This window comes from Oculina patagonica, chromosome 12 (genome assembly GCF_052425735.1).
Source record: "Oculina patagonica isolate OP01 chromosome 12, crgOcupat, whole genome shotgun sequence".
Taxonomy (NCBI): Eukaryota; Metazoa; Cnidaria; class Anthozoa; order Scleractinia; family Oculinidae; genus Oculina; species Oculina patagonica.
The window spans coordinates 13,234,108-13,252,644 of NC_135769.1; the positions used below are offsets into that span (position 1 = coordinate 13,234,108).

General features: G+C 36.9%; 2 protein-coding genes across 2 annotated transcripts; one reads left to right on the plus strand and one right to left on the minus strand.

Annotated features, from left to right (window-relative positions):
- Positions 1 to 115: 115 nt before the first annotated feature.
- Positions 116 to 12,891, minus strand: LOC144632696 (protein fuzzy homolog). Its single transcript, XM_078491401.1, has 16 exons — positions 12,759 to 12,891; positions 11,895 to 12,023; positions 10,757 to 10,878; positions 9,818 to 9,902; positions 9,405 to 9,473; positions 9,181 to 9,285; positions 7,428 to 7,516; positions 6,813 to 6,921; positions 5,368 to 5,394; positions 4,730 to 4,798; positions 4,530 to 4,636; positions 3,377 to 3,468; positions 2,853 to 2,957; positions 2,601 to 2,751; positions 1,492 to 1,602; positions 116 to 838 (listed from the first exon to the last, which is right to left on the minus strand). Exons 1-15 carry the CDS (start codon positions 12,765 to 12,767, stop codon positions 1,551 to 1,553), a joined length of 1,320 nt encoding a protein of 439 aa, XP_078347527.1. The 5' UTR covers positions 12,768 to 12,891; the 3' UTR covers positions 116 to 838; positions 1,492 to 1,550.
- Positions 12,015 to 17,703, plus strand: LOC144632726 (mitochondrial inner membrane protease subunit 1-like). Its single transcript, XM_078491444.1, has 6 exons — positions 12,015 to 12,171; positions 13,883 to 13,980; positions 14,232 to 14,301; positions 14,846 to 14,893; positions 16,083 to 16,193; positions 17,354 to 17,703. Exons 1-6 carry the CDS (start codon positions 12,067 to 12,069, stop codon positions 17,405 to 17,407), a joined length of 486 nt encoding a protein of 161 aa, XP_078347570.1. The 5' UTR covers positions 12,015 to 12,066; the 3' UTR covers positions 17,408 to 17,703.
- Positions 17,704 to 18,537: the final 834 nt, after the last annotated feature.

An 18,537-nucleotide genomic window follows, 5' to 3' on the forward strand; every position in this document is an offset into this window, starting at 1 on the left:
ATGTTGTTCACGTGAAACTAAGTACCCAGGCTTTGTCCACCCTATCAGCTCGCGCGGCTGAGACTGCTTCTTGTTTACATGCGTAAATAAAAACTGCAACTGAGCGGGACATAAATTACACTGAAAAGTATTTATTATCAGTTATTGTGCGGGCAAAGAAAGAAAAACTACGTTTCAATGAAATCAGGGAACGCCCTGATGTAATGTTTCACCTGAGTGTTCGGTTGAAAAGATTATTACCATCAGTAAAACAGCCACGGTTTGCTCCATAATTAGTTCACAATTACATACTTTAAAAACAAATTCGAATTATCGTTTTAGAGAAACGGGAACGGGATCCCGTATTTTCCAAAGACCCCTTCTTATTCATTCTTCAGAACTCCACGTTTTCCATAGCCCTCAGACGGAAACCCGCTTCCTGGAACCTCCGGATACTTGTCGCTACATACGAACAACGGAAAACTACAAAAAAAGGAAAGACTCTCGACTTCATTTTCATTTAACAAGACAAGTATTTTTCTTTCTGATATTTACAACTTGTTTAAATATAATCCTGTACATCAATTTTCCATTTTTATGTATCAATGAACTAGCTACAATAAATTACTACCAGCAGCGGGATTTAAAGCTATAAAATTTGATACAATTTAAAAAAAAATATACATGTATATATATGTACAAACTACACTATATAAAATATTTCCTTTTACATGCAGTGACAAAAGTTCTCTTCATGAAGTTGACAAAACACTTCTACTATTTACACAGAGAGGAATAGCATTTGTGGATGCCATCATCTTCACTGGATCCTGCAGTCTGTTGTCTTTACTACAATCTCCTGTTAACACAATAAACGAACAATACAATGATCAGAAAAAAACCTAACATTCTCTTTTGAAAGTATTGTTTTCACTAGCGACGCAAGCGCAAGCATGGAGTCTATACAAACACTGAAAGAACACACGCGAAAGAACAAGGTTCAAAACATTTCAACACAAAATAAAAACAAAAATAAATAACAATAACAGTTGCACCATTATTCATCTCGATTGGGACACTTCGTTTTGTAAAAGGGAGATTAAGAGAAAGCAACGCATAAGCCTCTTCACTTTGCTGCTGTACACCCATTAAAGCCTGGTTTCCACTAGCGACGCAAGCATAACAGCTTTTATTTCATAGTGAAAACGGTCCCGACGCAACCATAAGCACATGCGCAAGCACAAGCTGCTTTTTCTAAAAATGTGTTTGCTATGTATCTATATTTGGTATTTTTATTTCTCACTCTCTCTCCTGCTACGTATGTGGGTAGTGTAAATCAAACTTATTGGAGAAGAGTTATAATAAATAAGGACAACTAAGTATAGGTAAGGTTTAAACTACAGGTTTCGTAGTTAATAAAATTTCCTTAGCGGTCAGCAGACATACTTAAATTCAGAATGGTCTTGACGGACCAATGTACATTTGAAGGAATTCTTGTCTAGAAATACTTACTGGGTTAGATAAACAGTTGGTGCCAATGCACTGGAAGAAGAAGAGCTGAGTATCCTTGGTTATACCAATTTGCCTTTTGTTAGCAGTGTAAGTGTACTGCTAGCCAGTGACCTACAACGGGACATGCAAAATACATCATTATAAAGAACAGTGCTGACCAACTGATATTTTTTACATTTAACCAGATAAGTCATGCGATGTAATTCAATACAGCCAACGTGTATACTGTATGCATGTAATGACTAAACACGGAAACTTTAGAACTTTTCAAAGATATTTTTTAAGTGCCTGAAACTGAATTGTGACATACTGGGCTTTAAAAGAATTTCAATTCTGAGTAAAACCGACCAGTGTTATGGCAAGATTGAAAGGTTGGAAGTGCACTTGTTGAGGTCCAAATTCTTTTGGCCTTCTCTTGTGCTTTCTATATGCACTAACTTGATAAACGCACAATGACCATGCGCTAATTGATAAATAAATGTAAGCTATAGTTATTTTTCAAAAATATGTTCTTAACCCTATTCAGACCGGGCTTTTATGGATCTTTTCAGACCGCCCCCCCCCCCGTAACTTCCAGAATATTTAAGCAATCACAATGAAACTTAGGGGATGTAAAGTATGTCCGAAAATCTATCTTTTGGTATACGTCACGTGGGATGATAATGTCACACATGTGACCATTACATCATAATGTCAAAACAGCCGCCATCTTGGATCCGCCTTCTTCAGAAAACCGCCCAAAATTACTGTAAAGTACTCAAAATCAATAAAACTGTGCTTAAAAACCATAAAAAGGTGAAAATAATTTCATTAAAGTTATTTTTCATTAATAGAAACACTCGTGAATGCCTGTCAAAATGCCATTGCCGTGGTGATGTCAAGTTCCTGACACAACAACCTATCCTACCAAATTATTCCCAGATAAAGTTTAGATAAACTCGCAAAGTTTGGCAGTGTTTGGTTGAATCTTGAAAAAGTTATAAGCGTTCAAAGACAGTGTGGGCACTTTACCCTCCCCCCGGTCTGGATAGGGTTAAAATACAAAACTTCCAAATTTTAACAGCTAAGAAACTTACCATATGACAAACTAGGATATAATTTCAACTTACCCGAGGGCATAATTGGGTACATCATTTGAAAACAGTAAAAACAATTCATGCGTTGCTGTACGGATTGCATAACACTTGTGATCACTTCCACACATGTAGGTTTCCATGGCTTGATGAGGGAGACTGCTGTGTAGCTCACAAGACGGCTCATCTACATGGACAGAATCACAACCATATTCAGATGACTGACACAATGTTAACTAGTGTGCATTTTTTGTAAAAAAAAAAACAAGATTTAATCATACACTATACCTTGTGAAGATGTGGTTGACTCCGGGGCTGGAAATAAAGTTCCAACTATTGACTTGTAAAATGACACCAATATGGACTTCCTCTTAGCTGTGGTCATTCCACCTCCTGTTGGTAACAAAATTATTGATGAACCTCCTATGGACATGCTTATAAATTCAAGGCTTTGGTTGATCACTAAGAATTCTGGTTATGCTCTGACTAATCATGTTCAACCTATGTTACATGCAGTACTTACTGACAGTATGTGGAATAAACGGTTTTATCGCAGGCAGTGTTAGTAACTGTAACTAGTATTTCTGGTGTCTCAATGGGTTACAATATAAATGGAACAGTGCAAGTACTACAGCTATTGATGATCATGCAGTTGAACTGCCCTTAAATCCATAGGGGTCTTTTTGCGTTCATTGGTAGCATAGAAAACTCTCACAAAGGCCATAATTAGAGTTGACTGAACTGAAAACAAACAAAATAATGATAATTTCATTCTTTAAAATAAAGGCCATGCCTACAGTTACATAATGAACCTGGGGCATTGCCTTGATCCACGCCAGTCAACACCCCTGATGGATGTACACTTGATAGACACTTGCGCTCATCTGTGTTCACCAGAACAAACCTACAACAAATTCACAACCAGACTGTTACGAACACAAACCAAGCACATAAAAGTAACACTTCTGTATATGTATGTTTCCTATCATTGTTTTTTTAAATCTGTCTCTCACATGGAAAGCTTAAATAACAAAAAGAGTGGAAGATATAAGCAAAAATGTTGACCGAAGCTGAACATACTAGATACACATAGATGACTTTGTCTGAAGCTACATTTTGTATTCATTAGTTTTCTGACTTGGTTGGGAATAGGTGGCATGATTAATATGTGAAATAAACAATGACTAGAATTAGGAGAGGAAACAAGAAGAGTACTTTCTGACAATGCCACTTTGGGCCATTAAAGATTGTTATTAACCCTTTGACTCCTGCACCATCCTAAACCGGCCGCAAAGGATCGGGGCATTTGTCCCGCTTGTGACGTCATCACCTTTTACCCAGAAAGGCAACATCTATGCTCGAATTGTGAAGCAGAAGAAAACCTCTCCAACGATACCTTAATCAGTACGATTAGATTAATGGAACTTGAAATATGCTTCAAAATTTTAGCGAAAAACTCAGAGGAAAATTGCCTCTTTCCACCCTTTGCTTGTCCATGGTAAGTAGTTCTTGCCTCCTTTACGCTTTCGCGGAAATTCTTCTACTAAAAAGAAGCCTGCTAGAAGGCCAAACACTGCATCAGAAAGAAAGGAAGAAGAAGAAAAGGAAAAGCGAAAAAAAAAAAATAACAAAAAATGAAAAGCCTAAAGTGGTAGGATGGTTTATCGTCCAAAAACTATGTCCAAACTTTGATTTGTGCCCATGCACGAGCTAAAAAGTTGTTTAACGTGATTCTGGTGAGAAATAAGCATGCATTTTGTGTTTTGAGGGCCGATTTCAGTGATTTGGAGCTATTTTAGCTTATAATAGACCTTAAAGGGTCAAAAACACCTAAAAAATGCGTTTTTTGGAAAATCTCCAGGAGTCAAAGGGTTAAACTGAGATTAAAGAAACACAGAAGAATAAAACCAGACAAAGTTTCAGTAAAACGGTTTTATCTAGCCATACAAGTCATAATCATCATACCCTAAAATCCCACTATCGAGCACCATGTCACCAGGAAGGTTCCTAGGGTGAGATCTGCGGCTAGATTTCAGTGTATCTACAGCAAGTCTCCAGTACTGATCCAAGAACTACAAACATGAAAAAATATCCATTGTTGTATGCTACAAAGAAAATAAAGTCTATATGAACAGTGACACTAACAGTAAGTTAACATACTTTACCTTAGTTTGTGTGTCTTGAAGCGATGGCTTAGGCCCACATATCACACACACCTCCACACCTTCAATGAGCTGCAGACAAATAACAGCAACATTACTGTCTGTAAAAAAGAACAAAACCTTTAAAGGGATTTTTAGTGTCATGTATTAATGTAAAATATTTATGCAAAGGCTTTTGGTGTATAGTGGTGTATTAATGCTGCCTTTGCGAAAAAAACCTTGGAGATCCTTAAAGTATTTAACGGTAAAAGATGCTGCAAAGACCTTTGCTATTTTGATCCTCAATACATGTACACATCCCCAAATGTGTGGTTCCAGAAAGTGTCCATACTCCCCCCACAGAAGGGGAGTGGGAGGTGGGAGGCGGTTCACAGGCCGAAAAATGTAAGGAAATGTGTGAAGCTTAATTGGAATTTCAATAGAGGGGGGGGGGGGGTTATTTGAAAAACTACCTTCTGTGGGGGAGGTATGGATAATTTATGGAAAATTATTGAACTACAGTGAGACAATGATCTTGACTGTACACTGACATGTTACACCACACAAAACTTCTTGTTCACTGTGACTTCATTATTATAGGCAAGAAAAGAGGGTTATGTTTCTGCAAATCACACAGACATGCAGAAATTTAAAAAACTTACTTGAAATGTAAGAAGTCTGTGAGGAACCTGAAATGATATGAATAGAACTACTGAACTGCAGAAGTTTGATTGCATACATACATGATGTACTTAAAGTGCCTATGAAGTAAAAAATTATTGCGGTTTATTTTAAAGGCTTTTAAAAATAAAGAAGAATGGCGTTTTCCTTTTTGCAATATCTTTTTTCGTTTTAGAGATATTAACGTTTTTATATTATGCAAATGAGGAAAGTGATGACGTCATTAATTGTTCCACAAAAAGATGAAGCATTGAATCAAGAATATCTCTTGGAATATTTGAGCTGTGTTCTTCAAACTTGGCACGATTAATGTACACCACAAAAAACACAAAACGACACCTGTCGTGCCATTGCCATGGCAACAGTTTTGCTGCAAATACCTATTTTAATTAAAAATGATATCCCCAGTTTTTGCTTAATCAAGGATGATCCACTCCCAACAAGCTAATGAGGAGAGTTAGGGTGATAGGGCATTATGTGTGTTCCAAGCTGGACCCTCTGTCCCACTTTAAAGGGTTGCAAAGTGAGATATTTGGTTTATGACAGAAATAGCCTGAAACCAAGAGTGTTGCCATGGTTACATCATAGTATGGGCCATCTTGCACCTTTAAGGAAGGTTACTACTGATGCCAAGTTTCAGAAATAACACCTTTATATTTTCTGAGATATCCTTGATTTTGTGATCTATCTTTTTGTGGAACAATTTATGACATCATCACTTTCCTCATTTGCATAACACAAAAACGTGAATATCTCCTGAACAAAAGAAGATTTTTCAAAACGGTAAACGCCATTCTTCTTTATTTGTAAAAGTCTTTCAAATAAGCATTAATTAACTTTTACTTCATAGGCACTTTAAAGATTACAATACGTTACAATTAATATGTAAGCTGAATTTAGCAAAGTAATCAAGACAGAATTTACTCTGCAACCAATCTGGAGCCTCAAATTTGAAAAACATTCAGCTACAAAAAGTAATACTTCAATACCTGTTTTAGACAAATAGACTTTAAAGAAAAAAATAAAATAAATGTCGTTTTTTATAGTGGTCATGCACTTAGCTTCGAGATAACTAGTTTGCAGGCATGCCACTGAAACAGAATGAACAAATGTTCTAAATGAACATAACATGGTTAAAAATCCCAACTGGCAGGAGGCACACCAATTGGCAATCTACAAAGTGTGTCTGAGGATTTGAACTCGGGGAGACCGAGAAACAAATCTAGCTAGTGGCAGGGTGGAGGTACCCGGGACCTCCAGATTAACCACTTGGCCATGCTGCCCAGTAAACCACTTGGCCATGCTGCCTCCACTTTTATTGATCTTACCCAAAATCTTGAGTAAAACTTTAAATGACAGATGGTCAATTAATACAAGAATGTAATTGAAGGTAGAGCGAAGAGACATAACATAGTCAGCACCATACCTTTGGACTACCATAAGGAAGATACACAGGGATATCACGACAAGAACAGGCTGGTAATGAACGCACAAGAAATGATAACAAAACTGTTTCCAGGCCTGTTAACTCCCACCTGAAAGATAACAAATCACCTCAGGTTAAAACAGGCAATTGCTGCAACATCTTGGACCATTTTGTCTTGGCAAAGATCTCCAAAAGACAGCTGGACACCCACTTTTTTACAGTTATGTACATGTAGCTCCTTTTAGAAATCAAGTTTGGTGGGCAAATTGTAAGATTAGGACCAAGTTTTATATTCACCTTGATTTATGGCCCAGTTTATCAGTTTTTACAATAATTTATACTAGTTAATTTCTAATCCCATCTTAGTGGAAAGCTTGCAGCCCATAATTTTACAAGAAAATCAAAGAAAATTGAAAGGGTCCATAGTGTTCATGTGCCTGTATCTACCAAAAATCAGATGCATGTTTATTGTGAGAAAGAAAAACATTAAAAGTCAATGCAAGCAGTCTGGAAGCAGGCTTTTCCAAAAAGCCCTATACAATTGAATAATTACAGCAGGCACACACCCTCCAAGATAAAGATGTAAATAAATTTAAGAGTTGGACCACTGCTTACCACCGTTCTGTTGCTACTGCCACTTTGCCCATCACAAGCAAACAACCAAACTCACTGTTCACTGCTGTAGCAAAGGCATCTAGAAACTCCTACAGTTGTATAAACTAATAATTATACACGTGGGAAGCTAATTTATTACAGTGTGAAACCTCTAAGCCTGGTTAAGGGCCTGCCTATGGCTAGTAAGGTGAAAACAATGTACATGTATGAAATAAACTTGCCTCACTTGATGAGCCAATCAGATTGTCATCAGAAAATCTGTTGACAATTTATCACTAGCAAGTGTAGCTCAGAGTATAGTTATGGGTATCCAACAAATGGTTTTGTTTTGGAACTGCCTTTCAAAACGGTTAATTTCCCGATTGTTATTGGTTCCTTCTTGGCCCACGTGGACGTTAGCTCAAGTTTCGCCTTCCACGTGCTTTCGATCAGATTACATTGTGTCTTCATTACCTAGTGTTTAGGCGCTGTTTCACTAGTTTCGTTTCGTTCGTGTTTAAGCTTTTCCCTCCCTCCCACCCTTATTGACCAGTGGGCGGAGAGGTTTTGTTGTTATTGGGCAGTCCCCCTCTGGCCTAACCTGCGATCAGGCTTTCTTTTTTTTGCGGCGGAGGGAAGGAGAAAAAAAGGAAAGCCTGATACAATTAATTGTCAAGTCGTCTGCCGCCCCCTAATTAAAATATCTGTCAACGTTGTCGAGAATGTGGGCAATGCCATCAAATATTAAAAGCGTGATTAGCACCTTAAAATTACATTAATTTTTTACTCTCACAAACATGTGTTTGAATAACCCTTTTTGAACGAGCTGATCGGATGGTTTTTAAAATTTGTTTTCTGCAAAGGCTGATTTTGTGTAAGGCTCAGGTCAGACATTTCAAGGTCGTAGTTTTTGTCACTGGCACGATCGTCTGGCGTCTTTGGTGGTGTGATGTAATATTCCTCGACACCATTGGTGATAGATCACGCTCTTGCCGAATCCCGTCGGAAGCACCGCCAAAACATCTTTTCTTTCACAAACTATTCGTCGAATACACTCTCTTTGTTCGTCTTTAAATGTTTTGTGAACAAAACTCTTGAGAGATTTCTAAAAGCTAGAAGAACTCGCTTTCTACTTCATTCCGCTCAACACCCGCCATGATAACAATCATCTACGCGCGATATTTTTGGACCGGAAATTAGACATGAACTCAATTAGCCAATCAGGATAGAGTTCTAATGTTGCCTTTTGTTTTCTGACCAATCAGAAAAAAGTCCAGATTCTGGACTTTTTACAGACGACTTGACAAGTAATTGTATCACGCGTTCATTTTTCCGTTGACCCTCCGCCGCGAGAAAAATAACGCCTGATCGCAGGTTACCTCTGGCCTTGCACAGGAGGAGCTGGTGTTGTTTAATTTCAATAAAGCCTCTCTCTGTGCCATTTAACTTTTGGTCTCCGTGTTTGGTTATTTGGGTTGTAGTTTTGAAGAGGGAAATTAACTACTACATGTACCTTGGTAAGGGCTGTAAGCTTATCATTGTTATGGGTTCCACCCCTTGCCTAGATACAGCTCCAATCTTTCCTCCCCCCCATCCCTGCAAATTGAACTTGTCACCCTTTCCTCGAGGCATTGTGGTGGTGGTGTCGACGAACTGGGGCCTGGGGCTAATCATGGACAAAATAATGACTGAAAATCTTGAACAATTATGAAATTGCACCATATTAATTTTGTTCTAAGCTAATCCTTCATATTTTAATCATGTGGAATAATACCTGTAAAATTGAAACATCTGGACAAAGAATGACATCAACAGCTTGAGTTATGTTTCCTGTTAAATCTGTGCCTTCCAAAAGACTGTCAATTAGACTGTAACAACACTGACAAAAAAAATCAAAGTACATCATATGTACATGTTAAACTGTCAATGTATAACATTATTTTACTTCATGTACCGGTATATCAACAGTATACATTGTAGCAATCATCATGAACTCACTCTAAGCTCCCTTTTGAGAAGTTCTACATTTCTAATGGATGTCAGCCCATCTATTCCTAAAAGCAAAACCTGAAAAATTGAAAGACAGTTTATGTACCCATGTACATTTTTATTACTTCTAAAGAATACTATACATGAATCAAACAACATTAATATTAATTTTATAAATTTCCTTTAATTATTATCTTCCTTCCCCTCCTACCCCATGAAAGTATTTTGGTTTAAATTTTCTCACCTCCCTTCCACCCCCTTAAAAAAATCCAACTTTCATGTAGCTTCAAACTTTTCTCTTGGAATTTCTATTTATGAACTTTCATGGGGTCTGTAAGTACATTTTGTGGAACCAGAGTGTACTATTGAGCAACAAATTATACTTAGATAACAGGTAAGTTTCCTGATATTATGGTACTCACCATAGAATTAAAGACAAATTCTAACAATCTGTTTAGATGCATGTCACTAGCACTGTCATCAGAAGTGGTAATTATTAAGGTGATCCTGCAAGCATAAGAAGAACAAGTAAGTTACTGACAGGCAGACAGACAGACAGACGGACGGAGGGATGGCGAACGGACGGACGGACAGACAGACAGACAGTACAGTTAATGTACATGCAGAAGCAAACTTTAGCTCAACAATGTCAAACACATACATGTTACACGGCTGGAAAAAATCTTGAATTACAGATTGTCCTTCAGACCAACAACACTCAATTTCTTGCCCAGAACAGTCATATACCTGTCATTAGTTTACTTTTTTTGTCACAAAATAATAATTTAGTCAGCAGATGACTTGCCTGCACCCTTGTCCATCAGGCAAGTTAATTAGAATGAAGTTACTTGCCTAGAAGGAAAATCTACTTGTCCCAAATGAACTGGTCCTTCTTAAGCCTTGATGTACATGTACATTATATTACTGCTTTCGTAACTTTGTAATTATCCTGCAATGTGTAGTTCCAGAAAATATCCATACCCACTCACAAGGAAGGTCATTGGAAATTCCGAGGGGGAGGGGGTCTCAATAGCCAAAATTTTTAAATTAAAAAGAATGAGGCTTACTACGATTTCCAGTTGAGTAAGGCACAAACAATGGCTGTCAGTACCTGTAACGACAATTACCAATGGAAACAGAGAAAGTTTCCCTTGACAACAATGCCGTTGTAACGTTGAAACCTCCTCACCAAACTTTGTTTGTGCCTTACTCAACTGGAAATCGTAGTAACTGGAATTTCCAAAGGGGTGGGGGATACATACAAAAAAGCCTTCATTTTCTGGAACAACACAGTATAATAATTTACAAATTACATAATACACTGTACATACATGTAATAATATGTGTATGACAGTACATACCTCTCATTAAAAACCTTCCAAACAACTTTGGCATCATCTGTGACGGTGTTAAGCAGAGAGACATCTTGATTGTTAGCAAACATGCAGACACCGTTAAGTGATCCAATCACAGGGAAAGGTAACTATTGAAAATAATATAAACAAACTTCAATGTAACATAAAGGCTTACATTGTACATGAACTCACATGCAAACTCCAGTTGTAACAGTTATTTAAGTCTGCTTAGGAGCCTAGTGGCCCATCAGGCTGGAGCTTATCCCAGTGTCAGTGAAGTGACTAGTAGCGGTATTTCTACTCTCTCCTGGATGGGATTTGTGGTTACCCACCAGCATTTAAGTCGCCGGTACCCATTAATACACCTGGGTGGAAGGAGACACTGTGAGAGTAAAGTGTCTTGCCTTAGAACTCAACACAGTGACCCCAGCCAGGACTCAAACCCAGACCACTCAATCTGGAGTCCAGCACATCTGACCATTAGGCCACCGCGGGAGTGGAATATTAAAAATCTTGCTACCAACACACACACTTACTGTGAAGTTGCCTTATACTGGGTGACATTCATATGCAGTAGTGTGCATACCTGCCAACCCCCAGAGTACAAAAATCTGGAGACCGTCTAGAAATCTTTGCATACATGTATTTGTAAGGAAATCATTTAAGACAATGTATGAATACTCTCCGAAAATCAGACCGGGAGATTCAATGAAAAACTTGAAGACTCCTGGGAAAATCTGGAGAGTTGGCAGGTATGAGTGTGTATGGTAAGACTGTACAGATAGAAATATACACATATTGTGGGAGAGTGAGAAGATTGCCACAGGCGTAGTTGCAAAAAAGTTTAGTACATTGTTGTAAATCTTACAAAACAACTTCAAACAAGTAAACTTAACTAAGCAATTAATCAGTACATTTAACTCTCCTTTAACTTTTTAACCTTATGTTTAACAGAAACTGGGATTTTCATGTTTAAAAATTATTTCCGTTTCGTCTCGTTCGTTCTGCGGAACTTTGCACACCATGTGTAACTATAAAGCTTAGCTCAAACTTGCAAAGAAAAAACTTCCAGTTTCTTTCTGTGAGTATTTATTTAAAGCCACACGTTTTAGAAAGAAACCTTATCAATCTAAAAGCAGTTTACCTGTGGTAGGTTTCCTTTCGTTCGAGTAAACAGTGGAATTCCACCATCAGTTGTCAAACAAACCAAGTAAGCCGCCATGTTGAACTCGCGCCACGCGCATGCGTCCAGGCTCCTGAAGAATGCTGACAACTGAAACAAAGATGGCGGACAGTTGATCTTCTGAAAGCATGAAATGACTTTGGGAGTTGTGTACAAATTATTGTACGGAGGATGTGTCACTGTTGCTACTGGTTGCATTCTTAACTTTGTATTGGAACATGTGGCAGAGTTTACTGTGGTACGTAAACTTTTATAATAAGCAAATTTTATTACAGACAGGCTAGATTGCTTTGCTTGCAACTTTTCACTGAACTTTTTCATTCCAAAGCTGTCTTAATTTATCGATCAGTAAGTCCCCTGGATAAGTCTTATAACGAATTTTCGCTGCACCTGTTTATTCTTTTACGATATTTATTCGTGACCAAGCAAGCGAGCACAGTCCTGTAGATCTAGAATGAACGATCAAAGGTTGCAATTAAGAATGTTTTTAGTGATTTTATACCGATAAGTACATGCCTCCAAAACACATGTTATCCAATATGTGCAGTTAAAAGTCGATCTTGGTATGAAATCTTGTTGTTTACGTCCTGTTGTTTTCAGAATGCACGATAAACTAGTGCTAGACAGAGTTTTGTCGAAAAAAGTAGTAACTTGGTTAAAAAACAATCACCACAATAATAATAAATGCAATGATCTCACGCTATGAGTCGAGCAGCCCGTGTATAATAAATGTACACGTTGGAAGCGTATTAGTCTACACGAAATGATACATTTACATTAAAAATGCAAAAAGAAAAATAAAATAATGTCAAACTTCTCACTTACTTCATCCATGTTGCAGTTTCCTGTATTTTAATAAAGCTGTTTTTCTTATGAAAACGCCCTCAAAGCATGTTTTGTTTAGCTGACCACTCAAACCACATTCTGTTATCTCAAATTTCATCTCTGCATACAAAAGAACAGGAAACTTTATAGTTGGAATTTGATCTCTGCCCTCATTATTATGATTTATTTTGAAATATGACATGAGAAACATGATCAGCAATTAATCATCTTGCCGCCCCCAGCACAAGGTCATCCTTATGTAAGTGAGTATTGGAAAGAATGGGAAATCTGGAGTTCAGAAAATTGCTAATTATTATTTTTTAATCAAAAAAATAAATAAAGTAAAATAAAATAAAAAGTATAAAAAAATCAGCTTATGCTTAGATTTCTGGTTCAGTTTTTTTTTTCAGTGTTTATAAACTACACACAGACCATTTTCCATAAAATTTTATGGCATTAAATTATTTTTTCTTGAAAAATAAAAGTAAATAATTTTAGAATGAAAACACACAGTATCCAATGGATCTTATAAGTTAAATTGATAAACACTACACTTTATAATTAATTATTTGCATAAAATTATGTAAGTTAAGTAGCTATAGTACATACATTGTATAAATATGCATTTATTAAAAACTAGCAATGGTACATTGCAATTCCCAAGTTTTGATTGGTTAACAGGCAATAGAATATGAGCTCTTATACCATTGATCACAAATATGGTAGCTGATACGTGTCAATAAAAACAGCTGGGAAGCTCAAATATTGCAATTCTTTGGGCGTTTTTAATAAAACAATTATTCCACTTGCACTTGTTTAATATGAGATCATTACAGCCAACGAGGCGCTATCTACCATCTTATATCCAACCAGGGACGGTGGAACCGGGGGGGCTGGGGGGGCTTTAGCCCTCCCACTTTTTCCGAAAAAATAAAGATTTACTAAGAGAAGAGTCTCTTAAGCCCCCCCACCTCAAGTCACTAGTCAGCCCCCCCCCCCCCACCTGGAAAAATGCTCCACCGTCCCTGCCAACACAGGTTCATGGAATAATTGTTTCATGTATATATACTTAAAATTCAGTATGTTTTTTAAATCATTGTCTTTTTCTTGTTGGGGCAGTGCAGCTTTCTGGACCTTCTATGACTCCTACTTTCAATGTAAAGCAGGATGGAGATCTTGTGATCACAGAGCATTTGAGTGCACAGCTTAGGACAATAAAGAAGTAAGTAAACAATTGCAGCAAATGTGTGATAAATGAAACAAGTATAGGGAAGGGGCTCCAGATGCCGATAGAGTGAAATTAATGTACATGTACTGGTAAACTGGTTAATTTGTTGAGATTTGGGTTTATGAAAATTAAGGTGCAGTTCCATACTGCCAGATCCTGCATCCACAAATTATTTAATAATTTTTGTTGGTTGCATAGTAAATTGTTTTCCCTTAGCCGGCTGATATTTCTTTGCTTGGTTACAGAGGTGATGTTGTCATTGTGAGATCTCCTGAGGATCCTAATTGTCTCATTTGCAAGAGGATTGCTGCCATGGTATGTGTGCACTTTAATTAACAATTAGACTACGAGCCTGAGTTTTCTATGAGCAAATAGTCAACGAGGCGCAGCCAAGTTGACTATCGCTTATAGAAAACGAGGGCGAGTAGTCTAATTGTTTTAGTAGAAACTCTAAAGGATTGCAGTCCAAAACCCACAATATTGTGCACTTTGAACACAAAAATCAAGAAAATTTACCGCTTAAAGAGCTACTCACGCGCGCGACTGTTTTCTATCGGCGAATAGAAAACAGTGGGAGAACCAATCAGATTCGCGGATTTCCAATAGAACACAGCTGAGTTTCTACTAACATATTTTAGACGCAACTAAGTACTCAATAACTGTACACTACATTTTTTTGTTGTTGAAATGTTTATTAGAGAAAGTTCCATGCATGAGGGGCTGGTTGTCTCATACATGTATTTTCCCATTGAAGCTGTTTTAGGATCTTGATCAATTCAGAATGTTTTATTTTACCATCAGGCAGTTTATTGCCTTTGTTTGTTCCCTTGTGTTATCTTGTAATGTTTATATTTTGCAGAGTGGGGAACTCATTAGAACTGGTATAGATGGAAAGGATGATTTCAAAGTGAGTTTGCAATTTTATAATGAAATATATTATTATTATTATTATTATTATTATTATTATTATTATTATTATTATTATTAGATAATTTACCCTGTCTTAGTTAGTGTACTTGTTTTGTGATATGACTCAATGTTTATCTATTTGCCTTCTACTTGTGTCTTCCTTGTTTTGTTTTTCTTCCCATGTACATGTACACCTACATGTAAAATTGTAATGCAAGCCAAACTTCCTGTAAGATTATTTTTGTGCAAATAATATCTGAAAACATCTCTGCTTTGACAGGTGCTTGGTTTTATTGAAAGCTCTCATCTTAGTAAAATACATTTATTTAAATAAAAAATAATAAAATACAAAATGGATATATAAGATTGTACAGTCAGAATCTATGTTGTGTAAAGCTTGTGTTTTGACAAAGTTGTTTTACAGTGCGACTATTTGAACCGGGGCACCCTGAACAAAATTAGCCAATCACAGTGTTAATTGAAAACAAAGGATAGGGACATATTTTTGCAACGGACCAATAATGTTCTAGAACGTAAACAAAAGATTAACTACAAAATTTGAACTGTTAACAAGGTGTTACAAACAGATGCAGACCTCTCAGGAAACTTGCCTTCTACTTGATTGGTTTCTTTCGATCCTAAATTTTTAAGATCAAGCGAAATCAGTCTTGGTTTTTCAAATTCGATGGAAGTGTTAGAGTTTGAACTAAAATAATATTCGCCACCACGATCAGGTCAAAATCCCTATCCTTTGTTTTATATTAACACTGTGATTGGCTAATTTTGTTCAGGGTGCCCCGGTTCAAATAGTTGCACTGTAAAAGATGACTTTTTTCTGAAAGTTATCCTACAACAACCTTTCATTCACTTGGTGTTTTCCTGCAAACACATTTTTGAGTAGACAGCCAAGATGCAATCCCTGTGTTAATTGATCACAGTAACTTAATTTTCACAATCATTACCCATGCATGCTACATGTAGTTTGAAGTACCGGTATGTTCAATAGGCCTGTCCAATTCATAATCATCAATCTAGGTGTTAAATTATAATAAATTCACATATTTCTGAATACTTAATTACCGGTAATATGTTTTTAATTATCTCAAATTATAGAGTTGTAGTAATGTAGCTCTTAGCCAATCAGATTGCTTATTTTCTATATGGTTTTGTTTTCTTTCATACCCAAGATTCCAAGGGGTCATGTTTGGCTGCTAGGTGATAATCCAGATTGTTCAAAAGACTCAAGGGACTATGGGCCAGTTCCTTATGGACTCATTCGAGGAAGAGCTTTCTTTAAGGTTAGATTAACCGTAGATAATAGAGGGAAATGGTTAGGAAGCCCAGCAAACATCAAAGGAGTAAATAAAGAGGCCAAAATTTATGTTGAAAGGTCCATGACCATGCACATCTTTTTTTGCACTCATATACACTTTGCATGAATTATGTAATCATAATGTTTCTATTGGTTAGCTGCATGAATTCACATAACCACCTATTGTATTTTGTCCAGTTTTATGCATGGTCAACACCCAAAATAGCCAACAAAAAGTTGAAACCTATAACAAAGAACTTTGTTGGGCTTCCTAACCATATCCCTCTATCAACTACGTATTAACTTGGCTTTGTCATTTGAAGAGCACCACTAATATATGCTTCACTGACTTTTTAACTGTGATAATTATAACAGTGAAATCCCAGTATCTAAAACCCGTGATTTTTTGGCAAATCTCCTTACTTCCAGCCAAAAGATGTTTCCCTTGGATTTTCTTTACTATAAAGTCAAACACAGCCATTATATTCACCCTGATCTCTCAAATCAATTTTTGTTTCCTTTGGAGGGTCGATAAATCATTTTGTATTTTTAAAAATAAAGAAAGTTGTACCTCAGACTGGTAAAGTAAAAAAGTAAATCCTTAATTTTTGGATGTGGGAGACAGGGTAGCCTCAGGTGGACCAGGTTCAAGCCCTGGCTGGGGTCACCGTGACTGCGTTGTGTTCTTGGGCAAGACACTCTACTCTCATAGTGCCTCTCTCCACCCAGGCGTATAAATGGCATGGGTACCGGCAACATAATGCTGGGGGGAACCCTGCAATGGACTAGCATCCCATCCAGGGGGAGTAAAAATACTCCTTAAGTCACTTAATGCTTAATGGAACCTGTATGGGCCACTTGGATCAATACATACTCAACCTTTACATGTACCTTTATTTTTGGAGTGTATACTATTCCTCAATAAGCTGTTACTTTAAATGGCTAGTTCAGTGCAGCTTGAGTTTATCTACATCTCCTGGACCCAGCTGACTGCAGGTTCATTTCTTGTTACTACTGGCCACGATCACAAGTTTTCGGTATCTGCCAGCATTTTGTAAGGTGACAAGCCTGACTCTCTTCTTGATGGTCATACAATGTACAGGTACAGCTGAATTAATGTCTGTGTTATTAATTGCTTATTTTCAGGTATGGCCTCCTGCAGAGTTTGGAAAAGTCAGAAACCCATTCAATAATAGCTGATGCTACAAAAAGGTCAACTGACTGCGAATTAAATGCATGGTGGAAGTCCTTGAAGTTAAGAGGAGACATCAGACACAAAGTGTACATATAAGATTTTTAGTATTATTACAAATGATTTGACAATGATAATGTTGCAACTGTTTAAAGGTGCTAACACGAAACAATAAACAAATAAACAAACATTAAATTTTACACTGTAACTGTATAGGTGAACAACTTATTGTATTTACTATACCAAATTGTGTAAGAAAATTTATTACAAGAAAATAGATAGGATAACAATTCAAAGAGGTGTACTCATGCAGTAATTTATGGCGTTTGATCCCCGCCAAAATTGACTACTTCAATTTCATGTTGTCGTACTAAATTGTGGTATATCATTTTTTCGAATATGTTACAACTTTAGTTCTATGTCCCCAAATTCGGAAACAACTATTTTTATTTTGTCACATCAAATTCGGTAACATTGATTCAAATTCGTTCCAAATTATATTTTGTAACATCAAATTCGGCAGTAGTTAATAAATTCTACACTGATCACAATTTCGGATCAACTTCAAATTTAGTTCTCTCCAATCAAATCCTGAAAGGCCTAAATTCTCTCCTGTCACACCATTTTCGGAACTAGTACCAATTATTCTTTGAATGTCACCAAATCGAATGTCAAAGTGCTAAATCCTGTCTGTCACTGCGCACACAAAACCTCGAATGTTATAGGCAATGTTATACAACGTCAAATCCTGGTACCCAGTACGGCCGAGCAAGCCTGGTTACATAGTTTACTAATTTATTTTTCCGGGCAAAGATAGAAAGACAGAAACCTTCCAGTACACCCACTACACCTCTTGTCACCCGCCAAGTGTGAAAAAAGGATTCATAAAGGGTGAAGCTCTTAGACGCCTAAGAACAAATTCTTCAGAAACCACTTTTGAAGAGAACATTTTAAATTTCAGAGCACGCTTGGTCGCAAGGGGCTACCCACGAAATCTGATAGATAAACACCTATCACAAATTAACTTCACAGAAAGGAAGTCAGCACTTAAACAAAACAAAAAAGATACGAAAGAAATTTTGCCTTTTGTCACACAATATGAACCAGCACTGCCAAACATCAAACAAATTTTAATGAA

Excerpts from the sequence above, each read along its gene's own strand:
- LOC144632726 (XM_078491444.1), top strand. The coding sequence starts at position 12,067 with ATGACTTTGGGAGTTGTGTACAAATTATTGTACGGAGGATGTGTCACT. Across the intron at positions 14,302-14,845 it reads GCAAGAGGATTGCTGCCATG|AGTGGGGAACTCATTAGAAC; the intron begins GTATGTGTGCAC and ends TATATTTTGCAG. Across the intron at positions 16,194-17,353 it reads GAGGAAGAGCTTTCTTTAAG|GTATGGCCTCCTGCAGAGTT; the intron begins GTTAGATTAACC and ends GCTTATTTTCAG.
- LOC144632696 (XM_078491401.1), bottom strand. Across the intron at positions 9,474-9,817 it reads AATTTGTCTTTAATTCTATG|GTTTTGCTTTTAGGAATAGA; the intron begins GTGAGTACCATA and ends TCAATTTTTCAG. Across the intron at positions 2,958-3,376 it reads GGATCAAGGCAATGCCCCAG|GAGGTGGAATGACCACAGCT; the intron begins GTTCATTATGTA and ends TGTTACCAACAG.